Source organism: Panthera pardus, unplaced genomic scaffold, assembly GCF_024362965.1.
Source record: "Panthera pardus isolate Hobbes unplaced genomic scaffold, ASM2436296v1 HiC_scaffold_15, whole genome shotgun sequence".
NCBI classification, from domain to species: domain Eukaryota; kingdom Metazoa; phylum Chordata; class Mammalia; order Carnivora; family Felidae; genus Panthera; species Panthera pardus.
Genome location: NW_026526710.1, coordinates 23023979 through 23044946, shown reverse-complemented (window position 1 = coordinate 23044946; position 20968 = coordinate 23023979). Strand labels below are relative to the sequence as shown.

The window sequence follows — 20968 nt, the reverse complement described above, 5'->3', positions numbered from 1 at the left end:
CCATGGGCTCCATCTCAGCCACCATGTCATGTTCTTGGGGAGGCCCCACCTCTACTTCATCTTTTCCTTTTTCTTTTGAGCAAGTGGGAGAATGATCCGAGTAGTGGTATCTAGCCACTGCAAGGAGTGGGGTTTGGGGCAACCCTTCCTGCTGAGTGCGGGAGGAACTCCCATAACAGGTTGTTCACCACCAGGCAAAACCTGAATGAAATCTTGGGTTCACTGTGGGACAATTCTGCTTGTTGCACCCAAAGCCCTAGGAAAGTGAGTTCATATGTAGTAAATGTTAATGCACCCTTGGTGAACAGGGTTTATTTTAGTAACACAGAGATGGATATAATGTTAAAAAATCTTTTTGTAAATCCAGTGGTATCTCCAGAACAAGATAGGAAACCCATATAATGATTTTTGAAGTCTGCCAAGATGGTGTTTGGTAAAAATCAACATCCAGTCCTGATTTTTTGAAGTCTTAGCGAGCTAGGCTTATAAAGACAGTTCATTAAAATGTGATAAACAAGCAGTCACGGCCATTTCACTATTAGGTGAAATGCCAGATCTGTCTCCCTTCAAGTCAAGATAAAGACCCAGATGCTGTGCCAGTAAGGAATGAAAACAACTGTGAGGAAGGACAGATGGACTAAATTGTTTATTCTTACACAACAAGAACTCAGGAAGTTGAATGCTGTTGGGGGCTGAAACAGCTGCTGAAAAATTTCATTCAAGGCCTAGGATCCTTCTATTTTTCCATTCCATTACGTGTGACTTTTGTCCTCAATTGTCTCATGGTCCCAAGATGGCTACTACACCTCCAAGCATTGCATCTAATTTCCAGACAGGAAGAAGGGGAGGAGGAAGGAATAGTTCTCCTATCAGGAAAGCAAAGACTTTCCCCAAATTTCTAGATTTCCATTTGAGCCTTGTTGTTCAGAATTGGGCCATGTGGTCACTGCAGCTATAACACAGTCTTTAGAGGCCAAAGCGTTTTGAGGTGAGACACATTGGTCTCCCAACCCAAACAGAGTCTGTCACAGATGACCACTGCCACCAACACTGACTGCTGCTCTAGAAGTGCTAGCCAACATGGGTTTTAAAAAGAAATGAAATAAAAGGCTATCTATACGAAAAGTAGAGGCAAGTTTTTTATTTCCAAGTTAAATGACAATTTACCTAGAAAGCCCAATACAATGATAAGTTGTTAGAGAACTAGAATAATTCAGTAAAGTTGCTAGATATAAAATAAATATATAAAAAGATATATATATATATATATATATATATATATATATATATATAATCAATAGTTGTCCTATATATAACAGAAAGGATTGATCTAGAAACCCCACAAAATTAGAATGAATTTAAGAATAAACATACGTATTGAACATATATGTAAGAATACCTATGAAGAAAACTATACAACTTTTCTGATGCTTAGAGGCAGATTTTAATGACTGCTGCTTTGATATGAAGATTATATATATATAATCTATAGTAATTTTTCACAAACTAGTCAATTATAATCAAAATCCCAATGAGATGTGAAGGGGCAAGAAGAGGTTGAGCTCTGAGAAGAAGAATCCTGGGTTATCTCAAAGAATAGATTAAAAAAAAAAAAACTTAAACACCTATTGAAAATAGTCCTGGTCCTACTACGCATTCAAGTGAATTATGAAGCTACAAACAGAAAAGTCTAAGGAACAGTGAAGAATGCCATTCTAGAATGATTCAGGGACCTTGGAATTTACATCCCAAATAGATGGACTTCAGAGTTCTTGTTTTTTTGTTTTTTGGACTTAAGAGTTTAATGCAAAATATGGAACCAAAAAAGGATTTAAAGAAGGAGCTTCCTAAGGACTAAGGAAAAATTTAAACAGCAAAACCAAAAAGATCCAGTTACACAGAATTTGAATATCTCTGTACATTAAAGATTCTGTTAACAAAGATAAAAATGTATGTGCCAAGGTGCTTTCTGCATGTCTGTGTGTATAAAAAACAAAGAATGGAATAGACAATTGATATGAAAAAAAAGGTAAAAAAACATGAGCCAGTAACACTCGCGATGTATCAAAATGGTAAATATAAAAAGTGAAGCTGATGCCAAGTGTGTGCAAGGAAGGGTGCACGCAGGGAAAGGGATGCTCCTGGTGCCCATGTGGGAGAATTAAGAATGTTGTGTTGGGTTTGACCTAGAAACAGTTGTGCAATGTTTGTAACTTGTGCCTGTGAACTCCACTTCTCACAATTTATTCTGGGGAAATAACCAAAGGGCAAAACAGGTTTATTTCCAGAATTATTTATAGGTACAGGTAATGTCGATGTTCAACAATAAAGGAACAGATCGATCATGACACAATGATAAGACAGAGAAAGACACAGCCATCAATAATGTTTCTGAAAAACAATTTTGTAATGTGGAAAATGTTCATCATAAAACATTAAATGGAAAAGGATAGAAATAACATGCAAAATATGAATCCAGTTTTGTTCTAAAAGAAAAAGCATATTATATGTGCCCAGAAAAAAAAAAACAACAGAAGTAAATGTACCTCCAGCAATGGCTGATGAACTGATACTGAGTGTATTTTTATTCTTACAATTTTTTGACTTTTTCCCCCAAATGTCTTCAGTATATACGTATTGCTCATATAATCAGGAAAAAAAGTTTATACGCAAATAAAAGAAAAACATCAAGTCTCCAATGAAAAGAGGTAGAAAGGGCATATTCAAATCATTTTCAAGACAAAAGACCAAGATTCCAAATGTGTTCAATATTCGGCCTCTTTAGTTACAGAGGCGCCAAGTAAAGGGATAATAAGGTACCACTTGGCTGAGTCCACAGGCACACTGCAGGGCCGCCAGCAGGCACAGTGTGCGGGGCCCCAAAGAGATTTTTTCGTTTGAAGTTCTTTTGAAATAAGGAGAAAAAATGGGTATAATGATGAACCAAGCACAGATTGTATTTGTCTTTTACAAATGTGGCTGTAAAATAGAACTCTTCCTATTTGTCACAGAAGGGTCCATAACTGCCACAATGTGGCCCTGGGGACTGCATAATGGGAGGCTGGCTTGACCACACTCTGGAGGGATGTGGTGAAGCAGCAGGCGCCCAGGAGCATCGCTGTGTTGTCACTGTGCCTGAACGAAGACCGTGTGGACACCCAGCTTTGAAAAGGGAGTCCCGTCCCTGGAGATGGCTGGGCAGGGGACATTCCTACTTGACTGCTACTGCTAATGGATTTCTTCATAATGAAATGGTCTTACTTTACACACCACCAAAAACATACAAAAATGGTGATTCTTGAGGCTGTTCCTTTACCTCAAAAATTTCACTTTTAGAAATCTAAGAAAATGCTAAAAGAACTATAATGCAAAAAAATGCTCTAAGGGGAGCCTGGCTGGCTCAGTCAGTGGAGCATGTGACTCCTGATCTCAGGGTTGTGAGTTCAAGCCCCACATTAGCTGTAGAGATCACTTAAAAATAAAATCTTTTTTTTCCCTTAAGTTTATTTATTTATCTATCTATCTATTTATTTATTTATAAATGTTTATTCATTTTTGAGAGAGAGAGAGGTAGAGCATGAATGGGGAGGGGACAGAGAGAGAGAGGGAGACACAGAATCTGAGCAGGCTCCAGGCTCTGAGCTGTCAGCATACAGCCCAATGCAGGGCTTGAACCCACAAACTGTGAGATCATGACCTGAGCCGAAGTCAGATGCTTAACTGACTGAGCCACCCAGGTGCTCCTTAAGTTTATTTTGAGAGAGAGAGGGAGAGAGGGAGAGAGGGAGAGTGTGGGTGTACACGGTGGAGGGGCAGAGAGAGAAGGAGAGACAGAATCTCAAGCAGGCTCTGTGCTGTCAGTGCAGAGCCTGATGCAGAGCTCAGTGCCACGACTGTGAGATCATGATCTGAGCCAAAATCAGGAGTCAGACACTTAACTGAGCCACCTAGGCACCCCAAAAATAAAATCTTAAAAAACAAAACCAAACAAAACCCAAAAAGATGCTCTATGAAGAATAGTTTATAACTGTGAAATGATTTATAATAGTGAAAACATGGAAATAACTTCAACATCCAATAAAAGAATATTTAATAGAACATTATGCCTCCATTTAAAACACATGTAACTCCAAGGACAGTGCAGTTACTTGGGAAAAAATTCTGCTATGCAGTAGGTGGGAAAAAAAGATTAAAGTGATATATACACTATGTTTGCAGTAACGTAAAAATCCACTCTGAAACAAGCAGAAGGTAATGTATCAAAGTGCGAAATGCAGTTTTATTAGCAATTATGGGAGTCTTTTCCTTAATTCCACATTTCCCGAAATGTGGTCATTTTGCTGCCATAATTTAAAAAGTATACTAAAAAGCATTTCATAAACTATAGCTCTCTCTATAAACATAAAGTATTATCACTGAGAAAGCAGCTTGGATTTGCTTAGGACTGCGTGGAATAAACATTAATTCCAGATGAACGCCGTCCACCTCTGAAGAGAGCAGGGGGACAGGTCCCCTCAGAGGGGCTCCTCCCACAGGGCTGAACCGGTGAGCAGAGGGAGGCCCTGCGGGCGGACTGGCCAGCCCGGGTGAAGGCGTGCTTCTAGACACATCTATCCCCAACACCACACCCTGGATGAACGCCGGGCACCAGCCTGTGTGCTCACCATTTCCCACCAGGACGAAGCTGGTGTGTCAGGACCTGGCTACGCTGATGCTGGGCCATATGCTTCTGAGATGGAGGTGCTGTCACCAGCAGTAGAGCTGCTTCAATGAAGCCAGGCCGGGAAATCTGCCTTTTCCCAAACCCCCACCAGTGAAGATTATTCTCCTCTCCCAGAACAGAATAATGTTCACTTGGAAAGAACAGCGTTCATACTTACTCTGTTTGTTTCTATTATTACCATTATTATTATTCTAAACATAACAGCATACAAAGGAAATAAATTCCTGATCGAAATCATGCCAGGAGCCAGTCCCAAGGACACAATGATCAATATACCTTGTTTTTGTCCTCAGGTAAGACCTGCTCCCCAGGTCGGTGACTTGTAAGCCCAAGGAAAGCAGGACGACGGGACATCCTCAAATGGCCCTCACGTCTTCCCTCCTATAGGGCAGCCCTTCCCAGGGTGGTGCTGACCGCTCAGAGAGGTGTCCCAGCACGTGGGGAGATGGGTACAGGCGGCAGGGCCAGTCTTGTATCTGAGGCACGTGGATCTGAGCCGCAGTGCTTTCTGGGGAAGCAGCGAGGCTGATGACAACCAGCACGCCATGCTAATTTCCAGGTTTGCTGCCCAGCGGGAAAGTCCTGCTGGCCGAGGGCTGCACCACGCACAAGAGCTCTGCCACGTCCAGGGCGTTGAGTGGGTCCACGCCGCTCATGCCCGTGCCCCCCGTGCCCAGCAGGCTGCCCGGCACGTAGTAGGTGCTCAGTAAGTGCTTGTTGAACTGAATGGCAAAGGGCTTCTCCTCGCTGTGTCGTCTCTGGTGTTCGGCAAGGTGGGCGCTCCAGCCGAACATTTCCCCACACTCGTTACATCTGAACGACTTCTCCCCGGCGTGGACCTTCTGATGTTTGATGAGACAGTGATTCTGGCTGAAGGCCTTGCCGCACTCGCCGCACTTGTAGGGCTTCTCCCCGGTGTGGATGCGCTGGTGCACGATGAGGGACGAGTGGCAGCTGAAGGCCTTCCAGCAGCGGCTGCAGTCGAAGGGCTTCTCCCCGGTGTGGATGCGCTGGTGCACGATGAGGTAGGAGTGGGAGCTGAAGGCCTTGCCGCACTCATTGCACTTGAAGGGCTTCTCCCCGCTGTGGATGCGCTGGTGCACCACCAGGTACGAGTGGCAGCTGAATGCCTTGCCACACGCGCCACACTTGAAGGGCTTCTCCCCCGTGTGGATGCGCTGGTGCAGCGTGAGGCGTGAGCGGCTGTTGAAGGCCTTGTCGCAGTCACCGCATTTGAACGGCTTGTCCCCGTTGTGGATCTTCTCGTGCACAGTCAGGGACGAGTGGCAGGTGAAGGCCTTCCCACACGCGCCGCACTTGTAGGGCTTCTCGCCCGTGTGGATGCGCTGGTGGCGCGTCAGGTGCGTCCTCTGGTTGAAAGCCTTCCCGCACGCGCCACACTGGTAGGGCTTCTCGCCTGTGTGCACGCGCAAGTGCATGTTGAGCAGCGAGCTGCAGCTGAAGGCCTTCTCGCAGGCGCTGCACTTGTAGGGCCGCTCGCCTGTGTGGATCCTGTGATGCACATTCAGCGACGAGTGGCAGCTGAAGGCTTTGCCGCACTCGCCGCAGAAGAAGGGCTTCTCGCCGGTGTGGATGCGCTGATGCTCGATGAGGTTGGTGCTCCAGGTGAAGGCCTTGCCGCACTCATGGCATTTGTAGGCTTTCTCTCGGGCGTGCCACCGCCGGTGCAGGGTCAAGGACGAGCTCTGGCGGAAGGCTTTTCCGCATTCGCTGCACACGAAGAGGCCATCCCCAGAGGCCGCCGCCCGCCTCCTGCTTGGGGCCAGGTGTTCACTGTGATCACCAGATTTGCACGGGCCTCTCCCTGCGCCTGCTCTCCGGTGCTTCGTGGCCGCCTCACCAGACCGGAAGCCCTCGGTGGACCCATCAGGAGGGTCTGCTTCTTCAGGAATGTTCTGGGGGGTGAAGAGGGTACGCCCAGAGGGGAAATCCTTCTCAGACACCTCATGGCCCTGCTGGTGCCTCTCCAGGGAAATGTCCCGGCAGCTGGTGGGCGGTGGCCTCTGCAGTGTGGCCTCACCCCTCACCAGAGAGGCTGCCGGACGCTCTCGGGCCCACCCATTGCCCAGACCGGGGCTGTGGATGCTAGACTTTACCAGTGGCTCAGTGATGGGCTCCTGGTAAGGCTCTTCCTTGTGAACACCCTGTCGTTGACACGACTCATCCTTCACCTCATGCCCAGGCTCCCCTTCTGTAAGAAACAGAAAATGCAATCTTCCATAAGCACGCGGAGAACTGGCACTAGAACTCAGGCTGTGGTCTGCCGGGGGTTCGGGTGAGCACAGAGAAGAGAGGAGAGGCCAACAGCCAGAGCACGCCAAGGCTCGGGGCATGCATCTCGGGTGAGATGGGCGCAAGCCCACAAGAGACGGGGCAGAGGAAGATGGAGATGGGAAATTCCAAATAGAGCCAGGGACCCAGGAAAGGGGCAGGGCTCACGGGGTCTGGCGGTTGGACATGATTCACTTATCGAAACATCGACTGCTGTGTGTATGTACATCTCTGATGTACGTACATCTCTTTAAAAGCTAAATCAGTCTCCTGTCAGCCTCACATGCCAGGGGGATGATCTCCATTGGAGCCACCTCTGCGAACCTTGATCCCCCTCCCTTCCCAACCCAAGGCTGACTCTGCCTTCTTCTCGGTGAGTGAAGCCCCGGTTCCACACACTCCCTGCCCCCTGTCCATTTGCCACTTGTTGAATGTTTCCAGAGATGTGGACATTATTTCTGTCTCTCGCTAGTACAAGGCAGAGGTTTTGCCTGTTTTGCTTACCGCTGAATTTCCAGCACAGTTGCCCACACACAGTTGGTGTTCAACGTATGTGTTGAAGGAAGGAAGCAGGACCACACGGGGACGGGGGTGTGAGCACTGAGGCAAGGGTCTGTACATCCTTCCATTGTGTTCCCTGCTCACCTGGACAAGCCCCTCCAGGGGCTTCTCTGGGCATCCACCACGGCTCCTCGCCTCGTTCCAAGTGGGAGATCACATCTGGCTTGCAGACTGGGGGTCCTGTTTGTAGGGAGGAAGTGGTATGTGTGGTTCTGAGTGCTGTGGCTCCCCACAGCAGGACAGCCCAGCACTAAGAGGTGTGCGCCATCCCCGGGGACGGGGGTCTCACATGCAGAACCTCAAATGAAGCATGTACTCTGAGGACCCCGTGGGTACTAATGTTCCCCTCTCTATCTCCCTTGGAAAGCTCCAGGGCAGACTGGGCTCCCAGGCCCCCGTCCATCTCCTCCCTCTCTTCTGGCCCCTACCCTGGGACCAGCCCCACCTCCAGGCAAGGATGTTGGCAGTTACCATGCACTGCCCAGGCCCAGCATGAGTGCAGAGACCACATCTCCTGCATCTGGGCCTGGCACCAAAGGGAGGCTTGGGAATACCTATTGGCATGGCAGAATGCCCAGACTGCAGGCTGAGCTTGAGGAGCTATCTTACCCAGGGCAAGAAGGTTCTGGTAGTTCTCCAGCATCACGTCACGGTACAAGGCCCTCTGAGGGGAGTCTAGCTGGCCCCACTCCTCCTGTGTGAAGTCCACAGCCACATCCTTGAAAGTCACCGATTCCTGGAATGACACACACATTCTCATTCACTCAGGACAGGAGTGATTCAGACTTCGTTCATGGTTCCAAGGGAGCCACATGTCGACTCAGGACCTTAGGAATGAAGGGTTAACCTTGGGTGACCTTCTCTTGAGTATGGAAGGTTGTGATGTAGATGCCATCTATCTACAGCCCAACATACACACCATGTCTGAACCAGGAATGGCCATGCAGACCCTGGCCTTCTGGACTGGGAGGGCCAAGCTAACTGGCCAGCCCTGGTGCAGGTGCCTCAGTGGGCTGGAGGCTGCTGTAAGTTCTGGGTAAGATGCTATGCTTCCCAGGCTTAAGAATGTCAAGCTTAAGAACTTGAAAGACTAGTACAAAGAACCCAGAAGCCCTATTCAAATCTCACCATTGCAAAAGGACCCTACTTTGGGCAGGAAGCCATTATTACACCCTAAGGAAGTAAACTCTACTTATAAGCACAGGCCCAAAGGACCAAGGGAGCCACTTTGTGTTCTGCCTGCCTGCCTCCCACACCTTCCCACCAGACCCCTGTTCCCCTGTCCTCCCTCAGCTCATGTCCTGACCTGTTCCCACTCTCCCCAACAGTGGTCACTGACATGTGCAGGCACTCCTGTTCTAGAACCCCAGGCTCCTCTGCTGCCTGGGGCTCCTCACCAGCTCTGGAGCCTCCAGGCTGCCATCCCCAATGTTCCTCTAGCTCTTCACGCTCCAATTCCACTCTGCATCCCCCTTGATAGCAGTATATAAGCTCTCCAGACCCATCAGGGCGCTGACCTAAGGTGGCAAACGTGTGTCTTTCTTCAAAGACACGGGTACTGTGGGATCTTGGCTTAAATCATAGACAGGGCATTACATTAGACATAACAATGAAGAACAAACCAAGCAGGGGAGGCCCGACTCCCATCTTGTAAGTGTTTGCTGGGAGTGACTGGCATGCAACCAAGCTCCCAGGGGTCATCAGGTTTCTCTGGAAACCCTGGACCTGCATCAGCACCCATGGTCAGGCACCGTGGTACACAATGTCAGGCCCTGAGATGAGGCCTTCTGCCTACCAGGAGGTCAGGAAGAGTGGGGGCATCCTTAGGGACCACCAGAGCTTTGACCAACAGCTCTAAAAGTGGCTTATGCTTGGGGTGCCTGGGTGGCTCAGTCGGTTAAGCCTCTGACTTCGGCTCAGGTCATGATCTCACGGTCTATGAGTTTGAGCCCCGCTTTGGGCCCTGTGCTGTCAGTACAGAGCATGGAGCCTACTTTGGATTCTGTGTCTCCCTTTCTCTGCCCCTCCTCCATTCATGCTCTGTCTCTCAAAAAATGAATAAATGTTAAAAAAAAATTTTTTTAAAAAGTGGTTTATACTTTTAGACAGTTTTCACCATTGCTGTGGACAGAACTGTGTCCACCTGAAATCATATGTGGACACCCTCACTTCCAACATGACTGTATTTGGAGCCAGGGTCTCTTTAGTAGGTATCCGAGGTTACAAGGGGCCATAAGGGTGGGCCCTGATCTGACAAGCTTGGTGGCTGCATTTGAAGAGGACAAGAGATCTCTCTCCCTGCTGCGCATCCCGAGAAGCAAGAGCCAGGAAGAGAGCCTCAGCAAACCGGACCCTGCTGGCACCCTGATCTCAGACTTGCCGCCTCCAGAACTGTGTGAAAATACATTTCTGTTGTTTAAGCCGCCAAGTCAGTGGTATTTTGTTACGGCAGCCCGACTTCAGACAAACACCAACATAACACAGTAGGAAAGATAAAGCCACTCTTTATAACACACACAAAATGCAAGTCTCGGTGGGACAAGGATCTAAATGTGGGCGCTGCTGGGAGATAGTTCCCTAAATCCCTGGCTAGCATGACAGGAAACCCAGAAACCAGGAGGGGGCGATTTACGTTTCTTCCATGAAGGTTTACATTTTCTGCATGCAACACTGGCAAATCACTAAGAAGAAAGAAAAAAGAAAATGGGCATAGGGTTTAAGCAGACAATTCACAGAACACTGACAAATGACTAATAAGCACATGAGGAGACGCTCAGCTACACTAGATACACAGAAATGATTAATAAAATACCATTTCACACACAGCAGAGAGGCACAATGTTTAAAGTCTGAAAGGAAGTAGTGGGGGCAGGTCCGTGGGGAAACAGATGGTCTTACACCATTGGATAGATATCAGGGGGACATCCATTTTGGAGAGCAAAACCTGCTCCACTTTCTCTAGTGAAGCCGAGAGTGTGTGTTCCCTGTGCCTCAGAAGTTCACTCTGAGATTCCTATCCAACCCGAGTAACTGAGAAAACACTGGAAACATGCTGAACGCCCATTAACCGGTAGGGATGAATATACCACAGAAAACTGTGCAGCACTGAAAATGAACACGGCGGAGTAACTCGTCCTGTGGGGAGCTCTTCAGAGCACAGTGTGGTGGGCACAAAAGCAGGCTGAGGGAAACCATGCCCAGTGTGATGCCTGACACGGTACCGTCTAGAACCACACACAGCACCGCGTGGAGTTTACAGATACTCAGATGTGCATCTTGCTCTACTGTCTGGCGGATGAGAGCACAGGCTCTAAGCCCAATGGCCTGGGTGGGCTACCCACTCTTGCCCTTCCTGGCTCTATGAATTGGGGGTGCCTCAGTTTCCTTGTCTGTTAACAGTACCTATGTCATTAATCACAGAGAGGACTGAATGAATTACTACTGTGTGTGAAGCACACACTCGAGTGCCTGGCAGATGGCAGGTACCCTTTGGTGTTTGCCGTTCGTCACCATCCTCTGATACTGTCACAGACTGAGGAGGGCAGGGGAAGAAGAAGATGGGGGGCCAGGGAGGATGCAAAAAAACCTCTTGCCTTTACCTGCAATATTTTACTTTTTTAAAGGATTTGGAACAAATATGACACAATTTAGTCATTAATTTTGCCAAGTAGGTACACAGAGGGTTGTTATTACTCTGCTTAAAGGTTTCAAAATTTTAAAAATAAGAAAAAGCCATTCAAGGAGGAAGAACTGCACATTTCCAATGGACATATAAAAAGAGTAATGATTTTTTTTTTTTTTTTTTTTGGGGGTCAGGAAAACGTAGATTGAAACAAAATAATGTAACACTTTTTACCTATCAGGGGAGCACTAATTAAAACCTGGCATCCTGGCAATGAGGAAGCATTTTTGGTGGGAGTGGGAATTGTTCTACCCTTCTGGGTATTCACACTGTAGAAACAAAGTTTCTGCACATAAGGAAGCAAATGCAAGGCTGAGTATTGCCAGCACTGTACTTACCAGAAACCAACCAACCAAGGCATCAGGATGGTTGACTAAATTAGGGTAGGCGCCTACAGGCAGACCACGGAAAATAATGCAGCTATCCAAAGGTATGCGTTGTACATTATGCTAAGTGAAGGAAGCCAAAAAAGGCCACATATAGTATGATCCCACTTATATGAAATGCCCAGAATAAGCAAATACCGAGAGACGAAAAGCAAATTAGTGGTTGCTGAGGGCTAGAGTGATAGCTAATGGATATAGGGCTTCTTTTGGGGGTGATAGAAATGTTCTAAAACTGACTACGGTTGACAGTTGCACTGCCTTGTGAATACACTCAAAACCACTGAATTGTACGCTTGAAAAGGACGGATTTTATGGTATGTGAATTATACGTCCATAAAAACAAAGGGAAGCACTGGAATGTGTACAGTCTGATCCCATTTTTAAAACAATATGGTTAAGCCCTATGTCTACGTATGCTGGAAGCTGCTCATGTGAACAAGGAAAGACATGTGGAAGAATAAGTATCAAAACTGAGGACACTGGTTGTCTTAAGGAAATGTGATTGTAGGTACAGGGAAAGGAGAAGATTATTAACTTTGTTACACAGCAAATATTGGTTTTGTAAATTAAAAAAAAAAATTACTTTTCAAAGAAGAAGGAAAAGCAAAGCAGGGCAGGGATTAGCAGTATGATTTTGGTCCGGCCACCCAGTTTCCTTGAGCCTGTTTTCCTGCAGCTAGGGAAAAGACTGGGAGCAGTGGGGCCTCCTGTGGCTGAAGAGAAAATAAAGCAGAGTGAAAGTATCCCAGTCTCAGGTACCAAGGAAAGGGCGCAGCGTCTGTCAGTCCCCGCTTGGCCATCTCCGGCCTCTCTGGCTGGGCACACCAAGAGGCTGGAGACCCTGCCCTGGCTCTATGAGAAGAGAACAAACAGCAGCACGTGCCGCGTCCAGAATCGTGTCAGGGATGTCTCCTGTCTCAAGCATTAGAGAAGGGGCAGGCCACAGCAGAGCACACTGGCGCCCAGAAATAGGGTGAGTTAGGCTCCAGCAGGGGGGTGTGTCCTGATACTTCACGCTCACGGAGCTCTGGCGTCATGGATGAGGAGCAGTGGGAGGTGTCGCTGTGGCCAGAGGATGAAGACACGTGCTCTGAGGTGCTGATGCCTGTGTTCTGCAGCAGGATGGACAGAGGGAAGGCAGGAGAGAGGGACAAGAACAGATTCTGCGTGTGGGCTGGCAGAGTGAAGAAGAAGCAGCCTGGTAAAAACTGCGTTTCATGTTCTGCTTCCAGACACAAAAAAGTAACAAGGACCAGGTTTGCCCTGTTCCCTCAGACAACTGCTAAACTGGGCAAAATGTATGAAACAATGATTGAATTCAAGACACTAGACGAGTTGCAGCTCAGAACAGACCTCTGACAGAAGGGAAACAAAATGAGCCCCACAGCCACCCGATCTTCCCACCTGGAAGCAGTTTCCAGACTAGAGTGTGGGGAGTGGTGACCCAGACAGAACCTGTGGTCTCACCAACTTGAAGGAGAACAGAGTTTAGGGTGTCCAGGTGATTAAAATTTCTAGGGCTACATGCCAGAGCAGAGGACCCAGAACTCTGGATCCACTTGAGACTGACTGAGGACCAATAGGCATGTGCCTGGGAGGAAACAACCCCAAACCAGGAAAAGAAACACCAGAAAGAAGTAGGTAGAACAATTATTAAAACTCACACAAGGTTGGGGGTAGTTTATGGTCTCACCAGCCAGAGTGGAATGCCCTCCTGCTGAATGGGCACCGAGAAAAGTCCACAGAAGAGAAGAGCTTCAGTGGTCTGACAAAATTAGCACAAGACTAAAGCCTTCTCTGGCTCCACCTTAACAAAACCTAGAGAGCAAGCCTTGAAAGATCCAACTAATACTAAGCAATGCCCGCCCAGAACAAATTCCGGAAATATTTAAGAATTCCAAAAAAAAGCCAACACTCAACAAAGTCAAATTCACTCTAGCATCTAGTAAAGCAACTAAAAGGAAAAAATAAGTTAACAAAATCAGAGAAACTAAGAGTATACTAAAATAGTATTTGTTTACCTCATAAGAATGCATAAAGGAGAAACAAACAAAAAAGACACAAGACCTATAGAAAACAAATAACAAAATGGCAGATGTGAATCCAGTCATAGCCATAATTATATTAAATATGAATGGTCTTTGGGGCACCTGGGTGGCTCGGTCGGTTGAGCATCCGACTTCGGCTCAGGTCATGATCTCACAGTCTGTGAGTTTGAGTCCCACGTTGGGCTCTGGGCTGACAGCTCAGAGCCTGGAGCCTGCTTCGGATTCTATGTCTCCCTCTCTCTGACCCTCCCCCGTTCATGCTCTGTCTCTGTCTCAAAAATAAATAAACATTAAAAAAATTTAAAAAAAAAGAAATGTGAATGGTCTTAAGGTGCTTGGGTGGCTCATTTGGTTGTGTCTAACTCTTGATTTCAGCTCAGGTCATGATCTCATGGTTCGTGAAACTGAGCCACCACTCCGCACTGCAGGTGTGGTGCCTCCTTGGGATTCTCTCTCTCCTTCTCTCTCTGCCCTTCCCCTGCTTGCATATACACACTCCTTCTCTCTCAAAATAAATAAATAAACTTAAAGTAAACAAATAAATAAATGTGAATGGTCTTAATACTCCAATTAAAAATTAAAGATTGTCAAATCGAATTAAAAAATTAAGACCCAACTATATGTCAGCCACAGAAACCCACTTTAAAAACAAAGACAAGGGCACGTGGGTGGCTTAGTCGGCTAAATGTCCGACTCTTGATTTCAGGTCAGGTCATGATTTCACGGTTTGGTTGGTGAGATCATACCCCGTGTTGGGCTTTATGCTGACAGTGTGGAGCCTGCTTGGGATTCTCTCTCCCCCTCTCTCTGCCCCTTCCTGGCTTGTGCGTGATCCTTCTCTCTCAAAATAAATAAATAAACATTAAAAAAACAAAGACAAATACACCACACATACACAATAAATAAAAATAAACATCAAATAAGAAAAAAAGAAAAACAAAGACAAAGGTAGTTTAAAAGTAGAAGAATGGGAAAAGATATATCCTGCAAATACTAATCAAAAGAAAGCTGAAGTGGCTACATTAACATTAGACAAAGCAGATTTCAGAGCAAAGGACATCATCAGAGATAAAGAGAGATGTTACATAATAATCACTATGTGATTATGTAATGTTGTAATCATCACAACAGCAATTCATTAAAAGCTCACAACATTATAGATGTACCTACCAAAAGAGCTTCAAAATACATAAAGCAAAAACCTGATAGAACTGAAAAGACAAATCCACAATTATACTTGGTAATTTCAACAATAATCTCTCTCAATAATTGATAGAACACATAAGCAAAAAATATGTAAGGATATAAAACAATTAACACATCATTCAACTTAATTAACATTCACATAACACTCTAGTTGACAAAAGCAGAAGACACATTCTTTTCAAGTGCATATAGAACATTTACCCATGGTAAACCACATTCTGAGCAATAAAATAAATCTTAGTAAATTTGAAAAAATTCAAATCATACAAAAGTTCCTTCTCTAACTACAACAGAATTAAACTAGAAATCAATAATAGAAAGATATCTGGAAAATCCTCTAAATATTGGGAAATTAAACAACACATTCCTAAATACCACATGGTTGGAAGAAGAAATCACAATGGAAACTGGAACTATTTTGAACTGAATACAAATGAAAATACAACATAAAGTTTGTGGGATGTAGCTAAGGTAGTGCTAAGAGGGAAATTTATAGCATTGGATGGTATATGAGAAAAGAAGGAAGGTGCCAAATCAATATCTGAGTTTCAACTTTAAGAAACCAAAATAAGTAGGGGCACCTGGGTGGCTCAGTCGGTTAAGCAACTGACTTTGGCTCAGGTCATGATCTCATGGTTCATGAGTTTGAGCCCCACATCCGGCTCTGTATGGACAGCTCAGAGCCTGGAGCCTGCTTCAGATTCTGTGTCTCCCTCTCTCTCTGCCCCTCCCCCATTCACTCTCTGTCTCTGTTTCTCTCTCTCTCTCAAAAATAAATAAATATTTTTTTTAAATTTAAAAAAAAGAAACCAAAATAAGTAAAGGAAGGAAATAATATGGATCTAAAATCAATGAAATAGGAAACAGAAATTCAATAGAGAAAATCAAATCAAAAGATGGCTCTTGGAAATGACTGATAAAATTGATAATTAAACATATATTTACTATTTGACTCAGCAATTCCACTTAGGTATTTATTCTAGAGAATTTAAAACAATTTATTCTAGAGAATTTAAAACAGAGTACAAATATCTGTATTTGTACTCAAATATTGATAGCAGGTTTACTTGTAATAGCCAAAACTTGGAAACAACCTAATATCCCTCAGCTAGTAGATGGATGAACAAATTGTAAATATCCATACAGTCAGTCTTTTGGGCTGAGTTGTGACCCCTCCAAATTCACATGTTGAAGTCCCAGCCCCTAGTACCTCAGAAAAATGACCATGCTTGGAGAGAGGGTCCTTAAAGAGATAATTAAGGCAAAATGAGGTCATTATAGTGAGCCATCATCCAATAGGACTGGTGTCCTGATAATAAAATGAACTTTGGACCCAGACATGTACAGAGAAAAACCATGTGAAGTCACTGGGAGAAGGTACCTTTACAAACCAAGAAGAGCAGCTTCAGAAGAAACCAATCCTGCTGAAATCTGGATCTTGAACATCCAGAACTGAGACAATAAATTTGTTGTTTAAGCCATCTGTAGCACTTTGCTATGGCAGCCCTTGTAAACTAATACAAATGGTATATTATTTAACAATAAAAAGGAACAAACTATTGATTCACATAACGATATGAACTCAAAGCATTATGCTAAATGAAATCAGAAACTAAAGACTGCGTGGGGCACCCGGCTGGCTCAGTTGGCAGACCCAACTCTTGATCTCAGGGTTATGGGTTTGAGCCCCATGTTGGGTATAGAAATTACTTAAAAATAAAATATTTAGGGACACCTGGGTGGCACAGTTGGTTGAGCGTCCAACTCTTGGTTTTGGCTCAGGTCATGATCCCAGGGTCATGGGACTGCAACCCACGTTGGGCTCTGTGCTGAGAGTGGAGCCTGCTTAAGATTTCTCTCTGTTCCCCTCTACCTACTCACGGGTCTCCCTCTTAAAAAAAAAAAATAAATAAAATCTTTAAAAAACAAAACTAGGGGCGCTTGGGTGGCTCAGTTGGTTAAGAGTCCAACTTCAGCTGTCATGATCTCACGGTTCATGGGTTCAAGCCCTGTATTGGGCTCTGTGCTGACAACTCAGAGCCTGGAGCCTGCTTCGGATTCTTTGTCTCCCTCTCCCTCTTCCCTCACTCATGCTCTGTCTCTGTCTCTGTTTCTCTCTCAAAAATAAATAAACATTAAAAAAATCTTTTTAAAAAGAAACCAAACACTACATACTATGTATTTCCATACACAATTCTTAAAAAATGCAAAACTGTGGTTGCCACAGGATTGGGGGAGAGGACTGACTGTAAACGGGTATGAAGGAACTTTCTGGGTGATGGAAATGTTCTATGTTATGATTGTGGTGCTGGTTACATTTAACAAAACTCATCAAATCCTATACTTAAAATTGGAGAACTTTATATAAATTATACCTCAATAAATGTGATTCAGAAAACCCACTGGATTTCATGGAGATGAGAAAGTGGGGGTGAGGACACATGCTGAGAACATGCCCATAACTGAGGCAGGCAGGGATGAAGCATAATGGTCATGGCATTAGCAGAAGAAAGGAGAAACATAGGCAGAAACAAGCTCCAGAGACAACAGAATGTGGTGTTGGAGAAAGGAGGCTATCAGAGGCTACACGGCTTCTGTGTGAGGGTGTCAAAAGGCAAGGGCAAGATAGGATCTGAGCCTTGTGAAGGCCCATCTGAGGGTATTCCCAACCCACTGGGAGAAGCCCATGTCTGGTGTGCATTCATTCTGTAGAATAGAATAGGAAACAAATCCCAGGGGGAAGGTGTGGGAATCAAATGTGTGGTACTGAAACTGGCAAGGAAGTCAGAAAAGACTGTGGGGGCGGGGGGGGGGGGTGATGTCCCAGGAGAGCAAAACACTTGACTGTGAGTCTGAGTAGGACTGCTGGGAGAGAAGAGTACTCAGGAGAGGAGGACCAGTTACTCAAGGATCTAACAAGCTGATTCTTTAGGAATAACACCTATGAACAAGAAAGGTACTACCTTGAGGGAGTCACTCACAAGTGCATGCACACTTCCTATTGAACCATTCGAAGGTAAGTTGCAGACATCGTATCTTACCCCACATGCTTCACCTTGTATATTCTAAGGATATTCTCTTACCCAATCACAGTGTTATCATCACACCCAAGAAATTTAATGTTGATACTATACGATCTAAGATAAATCCATTTTCAAATGTCCTCAATTGTCCCAAACTTCCTTTGATTGAATTTTTTGGATCTCTGACCCATCAAAGATCACATACAGCATTTGACAGCCATTTCAATCTTGAGCTTTTTATAGAACAAAAGAGCATTCTAACACATTACAGAAGCTAGGCACATCTCATAACATGGTTTTTATAGTTACTTCTATTTTTCCGTAATCAGACCCCTTTCAAGTGGGAGGTTAACAGAATCACAAAACCCTAAAAAAGTCAAAGGACCCTCCATCCTCCAGCCCTTCTCACTACTGAACACTCTCTTTATCAACTGTACCCTTTTAAATACTGTGAAGGATGGGGGTGGTTTAGGTGGTAGAACAAAATGAGAAACAAAACCCAAAGTCTGTGAAAGGAGGGATTTGGGCCCTACTTAGCTGCAGAAGTGGCCCCAGGGCCAATTCCTCGCTGAGCTCCCAAATCTGCTAAAACTCCAGGTTTTTCCTTGACAACCCCATTTCGGGGTCCGTACAGTGGAAATGCAGACAGGGACGCACCCCCCTACCAACACTCTTACCCTGGTGCTGCAATGCAGCCTTTCCTTCAACTGTTCCACACCCCCCTACCTGATTCCATCCCAGAAAATTCTCCCCAAGGAGGGCCATCCCCCAGGTCTGCATGTGAAGGTGACTGAAGTGATTGTGTGAGCTGTCATCTACGTGCTTGGGTTCCACTAAAACCACTCCTCTGAGCTCCTGCTATAATGCTGGGCCAATGACCCACCCACTGGGCTGAATCAAGCTGGAAGGGACACTCATTTCAAGGGCACACTTGGACTCTTCTACCAGAGCTGTTCCCTTGCCCAGAGCTTCCTAAGGACAGGAGAGCAGGCACCCCAGATTGGGAGAGGGAGAGAGGTGGTCCTTGAATGACTTGAAGATCCCGGGCAGGAGAAAAGTGCCAACCCCCTTTATAAAGAGCGAGATGTTCAGAAGGAAAAAAAGACAACCACTCACCTCGGACCTGGCTTCCAGGAGACCCTGACCCAATTTATCCTCTGGATTCTTTCTGAGGGTAAGAGCAGGCTCCTGGGAGGGCAGAGCTGAGGAGGAGAAATGAGTCAAAGGGGCTGTTCTGCCCATAGCCACCAGGCGCATGGCTGAACTAAATAGAGCCCACTCCACCCCTGGCATGGGGTAGGATTAGAGAGAAGTCAGGAACCGCCCATATAGGTGGGGTGGGGAGGGAGCCCCAATATCCAACACAATCTGATAGGCATCAGGGATTAATTCTGCCAGTGTCTCAGGCACTCCAATCAAGAAGGAAGAATACTGCCATTCCCTTCCTCTTCAGCATGCTTGAGACGTGGAAGTAAACGGGTGCGCACGGTGGCCTGACTCTGCTAGGTGCTTCTGGGAAACTAGGCTGACATCTCTGGGTGTCAGTCTCAAGCGCAAGGCCACAGACCCAGTGACTAGAAGAGTCAACTGTACCTGTCTCCTGGGGCTTCGGGGCAGGGGTCTCCATGGCGCCCCTCGGCAGTGTTCCCCGGAGGCGTGGGCAGCTCTGCAGCCTCCTGGGCCCCAGGCCAGGCCCAGAGGCGCGGGTCCTGCTCCTGGGGCTCAGGGACAGCCTACAGGGGAGCCCCGTGGGGTTGCACGCGCACTCCCGGCTGCACGGTCACGCACGCGGAGACTCCTGAATTCCCCTCAAGGTCGGGGTCAAGCTGGCTCAGCAAGCGCCACACACCCGAGGCTGCGCTCACGCCCCATCACCCGCGACGTGGGGCACTGCGTCGGGGGACCAGGGCCGGCCTCAAGCTCAGCCGTCCGGAGGCAGCGGGCGTAGAACGCGGCCCCTCCGCGGACTGACAGACCGACCGACGCTCGGACAGATGCTCGAGCAAGCGGGCCGGCCTCCCACAAAAGCGGACCCACGGCCACAAAGGAGCAGCTCAGCGACCCCCGCGGGAAAGTACGCCTGCGCGGACCGGACGCGAACTACAACTTCCGGTAGCCTTTGCGTCGCTCTGGCGCGGACTCCATTGAGAGAATGCAGTCGGGGTCCCGGAGCTGCCTGGCACCTCGACGCGAACCGGCTTTGTAAGCACAGCCTTCTGGGAAATGTAGTTCCCAGCGCAGCAACTAAACTCTCTGGCCCCGCCCCACTCTTCCTCCCACTCTTTGCTGCGTAAGGCTCTTGTGTCTCGGTGGGTGGGTGCGTGAGTGAATGAGTGGAGTGAGTGTCTCTCTCTCTCTCTCTCTCTCTCTCTCTCTCTCTCTCTCTCTCTCTCTCTCTCTCTCTCTCTCTCTCATTGGGGATGTGAGAGGACGGTACCCAGAAACGTGGAAATATCCTATCAGTTCGTCCATGCCTCCAGATGGCGTCGGGTGGGCTCCGACCCACATTCATTTTTGCGAATCCTCAGGCCTCTGGTCTTAGGGACCCTAGAGGTGGTGGCCTGCACCCTGGACCCCGAAGAAGGGAGAGCCCGAGCCCTGGTGGGACTGCCCACCCTTAGGAGCTTGGGAAGGAGGATCTGGGCTGTGGTACAGCTCTGGCACAGTCCCCTAACTTTATCACAGTGATGATGCCGATATTTATTGAGGACCAACAACATGCCAGGCACCTTTCTTGCCTGGAAAGAGCTTGACATGTATTTTCTGGCAGACCATTCACAACAGCTCAGTGAGGTTTGGTAAATATTATTACCTTCGTTTTAGAGATGAGGAAAATTGGGCACAGCGTGGTGGGGTAACTTGTCGCAGTTCACACAGCCAGGAGGATGAAGAGCCAGGCTTTGAACCCAGGCCGAGTAACTCCAGAAAGAAGTTTATTACCAGGTTCCTGAGAGCTAGTTTGGGGTGAGGCAGACTGGAAACTTTTCAGACCCCTACCTTGACTACAGGTAGGCTTGGCCACATACAGGGTCTCATTTGACACCAGC

General features: G+C 46.7%; 1 protein-coding gene across 2 annotated transcripts; it reads right to left on the bottom strand.

Moving 5' to 3' along the window:
* Positions 1-1126: 1126 nt before the first annotated feature.
* ZNF74 (zinc finger protein 74) lies at positions 1127-20006 on the bottom strand. 2 transcript variants are annotated; one of them, XM_019435603.2, is made up of 5 exons: positions 19515-20006; positions 19038-19123; positions 8186-8312; positions 7661-7756; positions 1127-6935 (listed from the first exon to the last, which is right to left on the bottom strand). In XM_019435603.2, exons 1-5 carry the CDS (start codon positions 19546-19548, stop codon positions 5272-5274), a joined length of 2007 nt encoding a protein of 668 aa, XP_019291148.2. In that variant the 5' UTR covers positions 19549-20006; the 3' UTR covers positions 1127-5271. The 2 variants fall into 2 exon arrangements, with proteins under 2 accessions (XP_019291148.2, XP_019291149.2); XM_019435604.2 differs by lacking the exon at positions 7661-7756.
* Between the last annotated feature and the right edge of the window lie 962 nt (positions 20007-20968).

What these genes read in the sequence shown, in the direction of transcription:
- ZNF74 (XM_019435603.2), bottom strand. Translation starts at nt 19,548, where the DNA reads ATGGAGACCCCTGCCCCGAAGCCCCAGGAGACAG. An exon ending in CCCGAAGCCCCAGGAGACAG is followed by an intron (nt 19,124 to 19,514) that starts GTACAGTTGACT and finishes TCTCCTCCTCAG; the next exon opens with CTCTGCCCTCCCAGGAGCCT. An exon ending in CCCTGGAGGGGCTTGTCCAG is followed by an intron (nt 6,936 to 7,660) that starts GTGAGCAGGGAA and finishes TGTTTCTTACAG; the next exon opens with AAGGGGAGCCTGGGCATGAG.